Genomic DNA, 8,633 nt, shown 5'->3' on the forward strand with positions numbered 1-8,633 from the left:
AATACTTTAAGTTTAAGTCAATTAATATTTATGTACAATTTATATTATAATAAATTATTTTATAAATTGAAATTAAAGTTTCAGAGATAGAAAAATAATAGAGATTTGTATGATTTAATCTAGAAAATTGATATTTGAATTTAAATTGTACTTTACAAAATATAATTAACTTGTTCATTTTATAATGTAAATTAGAAATAATTGATTGCACTTAGCCATATGTTGATAAATAATGTTCCTAAATATTTTTGATAAAGTATATTTGATTTTAAAATTACTCTACTATTCTATTTTATCAAAATATCCATTCATATCTATCCATATTACTTTATAAAATCCCTAATTTCTAACCCTAATTCCCAAATCAAACTCAGAAACCCTAATTTTCCGAATTGAAAACCCTAAGTTCCTAATCAGAAACCCTAACCTACCCACTTTCTGCTCCCTTCAGCCGCACCATACCCCCTTTTCTTCCAAAACCTAACGTAGAAATGGAAACAGAGAGCAAAGAGAGAGGGAAGAGCTGCTGCCGCGCTGCCATGACCGCCAGACTGCCGCCGCAAGGAGCCCGTGCCACCATCGTCGTCATCCTCGTGAACTGCAACGTCTCCATTCAACCTCGTCCCGTCGCGTCTCCATGGTCGCCGTTGCTGCGAGCTCGCCACCGTCGAGAAGCTGCCGTCGCGTCTTGTCCCGCCGTCACCACCGTTGCCCTGGAGCTCGCCCGTCGTCGTCGTTGAGGGGCCAGCAGAGAGAGAGAACGAGCGTGGGTCAGGGTCGCCACCAAGGAGAGGAGCTATGCTCCACGCCGCTATCGCCACCAGTCCACAACCACCACTGTGAGGGTTCCGTCGCCGTCATTCCAGTGTCGCCGTTCGTGCCCTTCGTAGCCGTCGCCGTCGCCAAGCCGTTGCATCGCCGGACATCATCGCTGGAGGACCGAATGGAGAAGCTAGCCAGTTCTGCTTCTGCCTCTGGTTTCTGGAATCTGATAAGACGCAATCGCCGCTGCTGGAACTATTATTGTTGGCGTGGCCCTGTTCTGGCTCTACTCTTAATTGTTACTGCTTCTGTTTGGCTGATGCGGAAGCTTTCCACCACCACTGGAGCTGTCCGGAAACCCTGTTGTTGCTGCTCCGATAATTTATTGTAAGCTATCTGTAGTTCCAATTTTATTGAACTCATTTCCATTTCCGACTCCATTGAATTTGAACTCTATTTTGTTGCCACCGTGGTTACTACTGCGAGAGTGAAGAATGAATCGGAAATAATGCTGCTGCCGTTGATCGGAGATGCCAAACTGTTGCTGCTACTACTTTGAGATGATATGGCTGCTATTAAGGTTGTTGTTCATGAGTGCAGCATTCCCAATTTCTATGGATTTTGACACTTTGAGGTAGGGGGTTTAAAACGATTTCAATTTAAGAATGCCTACAAGGTTTATTGAATAACTGCAAATAGATTTAATAGCTGTGAGTAATTGATTGATTATGTAATTATTGAATTGTGGCTGAAATTGTGATTGGAATGGTTGAGATTGTGATTTGGAATTGTTGATTTGTGATATTGATTGATTATGTGGATTGGGAATTGCTTGATGACTAATTGTTGAGAATTTCTGAATTTTAATGGGTTATGTTGGATTTGTTGCCGTTGAATTGTTATTTGGTATATTGTAATGTTAATGAACTTGGTTGGTGGTTGATTTGGAATTGGTTTTGAGGGGTTTTGAAGGGTTGGATTTTGAATACTAAATAGATTGCTGAAAAACTGATTTTTGAAATTAAAAGGTGACTTTGGAAGTGAATCAGTTATTCAACGATAATCGAAATGATATAAGAGCAAAGGCTGAGTAAAGTATAATAAAAGTTGTTGTTGGGACTCAATTTTGAGAAGTTTGAATTAATTATAGAACTAGTTATGATTTTTCAAAGTTAAAATGTAAAACTTGATTTTCTGCATTATTTTTAAAGGAAGCCGGAAACTTTGAAAAACTATAACTATTTTTGTGATTATCGAAATTGCGTGGGACCAAGTCCGGATTGAGCTTGGAGATATAGGGAACTGGACTGCTGAAATTGAGACTTTTTCACTAAGTTTATGATTTATGGTGAATTTTTGAATCATGGATGTCAAAACTGGTTTTTCTGCAGAACGTTTAACGCAGCAGCAACTTGATTCCTCTATTGGAAATTCTGAAATTTGAATTTTGAAATGGAATAAATTTTAAATAAAACTTTATTCCTATTATTTTAATTCCGTAAAATTTCAGAACAATTGGATTTGTAGTTTTAAAGATATGAATTTTTGAAGGATGATGCATTATGCAGAAAAAGCCAAGATTCTGTTTTCTTAAATTAGTAACTTTTGGAGTTTATAACTTTTGATCCTGGATAGATATTGAGATGTAACCAATTGGAGATGAAAATTAAGTATTCTTAGTATATGTAATTCAAATTTCAGGGTTTTCCATGTTTTAATAAGTGAGTTATGGGACTTGGAAGAGGTTGTGTTCAATGATTTGTAAAACAGATTTCTGCAGAGGATTACCTAACTTCCAAGCTACGTAACTCCTTCATTAAAAATGGTATGACCCTGGAACTAATTTAGAAAGAAATTTGGATGAGTTATGTTTAACCACATTAATTTTGAAGGTGGTTGAATTTAATTTGGATTTTATATGGAATTTCAAATGTTGTATGGTGCTGCTGTCTTTTGGATTTAAAATACTGCAGAACAGTCACGGTTTTGCTTATATTCCCGAAGCTAGAGACAACGAAAAATTATGATTTTTGATTTAGTAGAAAGTTTAATCCGAGACGGTCGCATGGATTTAAAGTTTGCGTAATTCCGAATTCATTTGATATTTTAAAAACAAAATGGAAATCAGGCTGCTAAGTTGTGTTGGTAATTATTTTGGATATGGAATTTAAGAAATAGATTTTCTATTATCAAATGTTTTTGAGAATATATTGCTGTGGCAAATGCTGAAAGAGACTGATGAATTGTTAAGAAAGAAGGAACCCGTAAGGGTGGATAAGTCCTATTTTTAAAGGTGATTATGTCCAAATTTTATAAAAAAATATAAGGACTTGATCAAAATAAATATTTAAGGTTTATTTAATGATAATAACTTCAATGGTTCTTTTGAGAAAAGAATATTTGGTTTATGAGATTGTTGGTAGGGGCGTCGGTCTAGTCCCGCTTGCTCAGTGCATAAACCATTATGCAGGGATGGTGGTTTTGTCCCGCCTGCAGTGAGGACGGTGGTTTTATCCCACTCACGTATTGATAAATTGTTCAGCAAGGACGGTGGTGTGATCCCGCTTGCGTATTATTTTATGTACCCAGTAAGGATGGTGGTTTAATCCCGCTTACTGTGGAGGCAAGGACGGTGGTTTAATCCCGCTTGCGTGTTCCGGGCAAGGATGGTGGTTTAATTCCCGCTTGTCTATGGAACCTACGGATAAGGATGGTGGTCTAATCCCGCTTATCCGAGTCGGGTCTGGCAACATAACCGACACGTGAGCTCATGGCCAGTAGGACAGGCATGCATCATATGCATCTATGTGACATTGTTTGGGTGTGTATATTGTAATTGGTTTGCCTAAGTGAATAATTCTGTTTAACTCCTAGTTGCTATACTTGATGTAATTGCTCTTGATTGTGTTTGAACCTCACTACTTGTGTTTGTAACTGATTGGCTGGATTGTGGTGAATTGGGTGTTGATTGAGTTGTTTGGGCCTAAGGCCATGACTGGTACGTTTGAGGTCTAGTTTTGTATAAAGTATCTGACTGATTCAGTATAGACTTAATGAACCTATGGTTGGAGCAGGATGATCATTTATACCGCGTAGGTAACTTCTTTTATGTTATGGTCTAGTAAGGTAGGAAAAATCAAACTGGTTCAGCATAGACTTAATGAACCTATGACTGGGACAGGTTGGTCATTCATACAGTCTAGGAAACTTTTAAAAGTTTTACAAGAAAAATATGGATTTAGGATATTGAGTAATTAACTAATGCTTTTAAAGAAAGTTAGTTTCCTTTTAGATGTCTATGAATGCAGTTAACTATTTGCGCTTTATTCTTTACTTTCACGGCATTCTCGACCTCTACTGAGAACATGTGGTTTGGTTCTCACCCCCAAATTTTCCACCCTTTCAGCGACAGGTTTGAAGACGCAATTTGAAGCTGCGAGCGATCAGTAGGCTTTCTTTATGGTTTTAATTGCTTTCATAGAGTCCCCTCGCTATTGTCCTTTGAGATTTTATTTTATATAGAGGGGTAGGTTTAGTATATTGTATTTGAGTTTTATTTGGTCTCTTTTGTATAAGAATTATTATCAATAATATTTATGTGATTATTATTATTTGTAAATGTTTGAATTATGACTATAATGAATAAAAAAACAAAATTTTTCTGGAATTTTCTTAAAACTGAAACGCGAACTCGATACAAAGGCTCGATAATTAAGTAGTCAATACTAGAGAAGGTTACGTAATGTTCTTTCTAGTGGAAATACCCTGACTTAAGCAAAGTATTTTGCTGGACGGGACGTTACAATATGGTATCAGAGCAGTCTTTCCTGTAGAGCCTTGGGAGTGGACTGACTATGCTTCATTGCATACTCTGAGTGTCTGTCATGCTTTATAGCTTGTTCTGATGACAAGAGTTTGTGTTTTATATGCATGACTGTCTGATGATTAATGCTATTAGATTACTATTGCATACCTCATGGTATCAAGTTTGGCCAACTTAATACTAATGATTTATGTATATGAAAATACTAATGGGTTATCATAGACGAAATAGAAGTGATAGGTTAACACGAATCACGAGGTTTTGGGGACGTTAGAAACTAAATTCTAGAGATTAGTTCCGTTTCGACGTATGCTCTTTATTCGTGCTTAGTGTTATCTCTTTCTCTACTAATTGTATTGGAATTTCTAGTTTCTGATCTCTTTCTTGCTAATCTTGTATTATCATTCGTGCATGTCCTTGCTTGACTCTGTATCTGGTTGTTGCTTGAATCTTTTGAAACATTTATCCTTACCTTACAAACTCTATGCTCCTTGCTCTGAATTCAGAATTATTTCGGTACAGCATACTATTTCTTGAAATTTCCTTCTTGAGTATTTGTTTCAGATTCTCTTCAAGAAAAATTTCAATTTAAATATTTTCTTACTTGATTGTATCCACAACCCTTGCTTAAATTTTGATGGGATTGTTTTTAATTCGGTCTAGACTTTCTTACATAAACTCTAAAACTTCTTTATATAGTTTAATCTTGTTTATCTGTAATATACCACTTATCTTTTATTGATTTATAGAAGATCTTATTTCAAAATTTATTCTTTAAATAGAAGCTGATTTTCAACCAACTTTATTATACTTTTATAGCTATTCTTACCTAATTATGTACTTAAGTATCCTCCAAGATTTTTAAAGAAAATATTTTGCCCTTAACACCAAACAAGCTTTAATTTACAAACCATGCATGATTTGCTTGATCTGAAATTAAAATCGGTATAACGTATTATTTATACTAAGTTTAGTATTTTGAAAAATGTTAGATTTATATATATTCTTTTGGAAAAGATAAACTAATTCCTTCTATTTCAAAATGAAGTTGTTCAAAATTGTTGTACTACCTTCCCTAATGATGTTCATATTGAAACTGTTCAATTTAAAATTGCTTCCTAAACTTCGGACTAACTCCCTTTATGCTCCATTTCATTGCTTATATATATATCCTTGTTTGTTGATGATTTCACGTATTCCTTCAAAACCTTGCGAAATACCATCTCATGTAATTGCAAATTTGAGTATCCTTCTAATTTCTCGCATAAACCTTTCGTGCCGTTTGTCTTTCTCTTCTCATGTTTTGTATTCCTTATATGCTCTAGTTCTTAAGGACACGATTTGTGCGTACGGAAAGTGAATCTGGTCAGTATACGAAGTTATAAGGAGTTATGGAGTTTGAGGCGACGAGAGGAAGTGATCATGCTTTGTTAAAAGTTATCAACTAGGCATAATTAGTCTCAATCCTTAAGTCCTAAGTCAACACTAGTGGGTTACTTAGAGTCAAGGAAAACCAAATTAATTAACAACCCTCACACAATGTGGAATGGACATCCACCACTCAAGTTCACCCAAACACCCAATTTCTCAACCAAGAGTGTGGAAAACTAAGTAAAAACCCAACCAATCATTTTGTCAAGCACTTGGTGGGCATGTAAAGAAAGCATGGTAAAATGATAAGAAATAATAAATGCTATAACTACCAAGCAAGAAAAGTAAAGATAGCAACTCAATTAAGTAATAAATGACATGAAACATAAATTGCATTAAATATAAATTAAAATAACAAAGTGTCATAAACATAAAAGACAAAATAAAGGAAATAACAAAGGAAATGAAGAAGAACAAAGATGCACTAACAATAAATGACAAGGAAAATTAAATGAAAACAAGAATCAAAAGTAGAAATTACAAGAAACTAAACTAAAGAACCCTAATTCTAGAGAGAGGGGGGAGCTTCTCTCTCTAGAAAATGAGCTACATGACTAAAATCTAACCCTAATTTCTCCCCCCCCCCACCCACATGGAATGAGGCCTTGCTTGATATAGGAAGAATCCGCTTCAGAGAGTCCCAAAACTGGGCTCTAGAGGCCCAGAAATTGCCCTCAGCGATTTCCATTAAGTGACTCACGTGCTGGCTGCGATGCGTACGCATGGGTCACGTGTACGCGTCGTTTGGCAAGATACACTCCCACGCGTACGCGTGGGTCACGCGTACACATCGCCAAACTCGCGCGTGTGCGTACACACGCATCACTATGCGCACGCACGGAAGCTGAATCTTCCAAAACTTCATTTCTTCATGCTTTCCCCCTTTTTGTATGCTTTTCTATCACTTCTTCCAACCATATTAGCTTTGTAAACCTGAAATTACTCATCAAATACATCAAGGCACCTAATGGAATGAAAGTGGAATAAATTGATTAAATTAAGCACAAAATAGCATGTTTTCACAATTAAGCTCAATTTAGGGAGAAATCATGAAATTATGCTATTTCCTTGAATAAGTGCAAGAAAAGTTGATGAAATTCACTCAAATAGAGCAAATAAATACCATAAAATGTGGATTCATCACATCCCCACTCTTAAACAATAGCCTGTCCTCATGCTATACTTAAGAAGGTAACAAGGGGTATTACATTTATTCAAAGCAAGTAAACGACCTATATGCAATCTACCCAAATGAGTGCATCTACTTAGTCAAAATAAATCAATTTCCAAGAATACATATATGAACATAAGGGCTAAAGCGATTTAAATCAAGACAAATCCATAATTGATTAGAGTTATTGAAAAGCATTAACAACTTGCAAGATAAGCAATTGAGCATAGGTGAAAACATGTAATTGAGCAATTGAACCCTCACTGGATGTGTATCCGCTCTAATCACTCAAGTGTATAGGGTCAATTCACTCATTTCTCTTCTAATCATGCTTTCTAAGATTTGTCTTTCATCAAACAATCAACATTAATTCAATGTATGCATACAAATATCATGAGGGCTTTCCATAGGTTGTAATGGGGCTAGGGTAAAGGTAAGATTATATGTGGTCAAGTGAGCTTGATATTTGCATCTTTGATTAGCCTAAGCTCTCACCAAACCTACAAAATAACCTATACAACTCAAAGCAAACCTAACTACCCATTTTTCACTTTTCTCACACACTCATGCATTTTCTTTTTAATTACAACTCATATGCATTTTTATTTCTCAAACTTTAGGGCCTTTTGTCCCTTTCTCTCTTTTTTTTTCTTTCAAACTAAAAAAATATATATATATATATATATATATATATATATATATATATATATATATATATATACAAAATTGACAATACATATGGTTTAAACATTTGATGTATGACTATTGATGAGCGGATAATTTATACGCTTTTTGGCATTGCTTTTAGTATGTTTTTCGTAGGATCTAGTTACTTTCAGGGATGTTTTCATTAGTTTTTATGTTAAATTCACATTTCTGGACTTTACTATGAGTTTGTGTGTTTTTCTATGATTTCAGGTATTTTCTGGCTGAAATTGAGGGACTTGAGCAGAAATCAGATTCAGAGGTTGAAGAAGGACTGCTGATGTTGTTGGATTCTGACCTCCCTGCACTCAAAGTGGATTTTCTGGAGCTACAGAACTCGAAATGGCGCGCTTCCAATTGCATTGGAAAGTAGACATCCAGGGCTTTCCAGCAATATATAATAGTCCATACTTTGGCCAAGAATAGACGACGTAAACTGGCGTTCAACGCCAGCCCAAACACACACCAAGTGGGCCCAGGAAGTGGGTTTATGCATCAATTACTTACTCATGTAAACCCTAGTAGCTAGTTTATTATAAATAGGACCTTTTACTATTGTATTTGGCATCTTTGATCAGTTGTATGCTATCTTAGATCACAATAGGGGGCTGGCCATCTCGGCCATGCCTGGACATTCACTTATGTATTTTCAACGGTAGAGTTTCTACACTCCATAGATTAAGGTGTGGAGCTCTGCTGTTCTTCAAGGATTAATGCAAAGTACTACTGTTTTCTATTCAA

At 35.7% G+C, this 8,633-nt stretch overlaps 1 protein-coding gene across 2 annotated transcripts; it reads left to right on the forward strand.

The window, feature by feature from the left end:
• The first annotated feature begins 359 nt into the window (after positions 1 to 359).
• LOC112742074 (uncharacterized) lies at positions 360 to 8,633 on the forward strand. 2 transcript variants are annotated; one of them, XM_025791296.2, is made up of 3 exons: positions 362 to 1,396; positions 4,169 to 4,208; positions 8,106 to 8,633. In XM_025791296.2, exon 1 carries the CDS (start codon positions 638 to 640, stop codon positions 1,151 to 1,153), a length of 516 nt encoding a protein of 171 aa, XP_025647081.1. In that variant the 5' UTR covers positions 362 to 637; the 3' UTR covers positions 1,154 to 1,396; positions 4,169 to 4,208; positions 8,106 to 8,633. The 2 variants fall into 2 exon arrangements, with proteins under 2 accessions (XP_025647082.1, XP_025647081.1); XM_025791297.2 differs by lacking the exon at positions 4,169 to 4,208 and having other exon boundaries at positions 360 to 1,396.

The sequence above is a fragment of the Arachis hypogaea genome, chromosome 14 (assembly GCF_003086295.3).
Source record: "Arachis hypogaea cultivar Tifrunner chromosome 14, arahy.Tifrunner.gnm2.J5K5, whole genome shotgun sequence".
NCBI classification, from domain to species: Eukaryota; Viridiplantae; Streptophyta; class Magnoliopsida; order Fabales; family Fabaceae; genus Arachis; species Arachis hypogaea.

Bases quoted from the DNA above. Each gene is read 5' to 3' on its own strand.
- LOC112742074 (XM_025791297.2), top strand. From the start codon at position 638: ATGGTCGCCGTTGCTGCGAGCTCGCCACCGTCGAGAAGCTGCCGTCGC.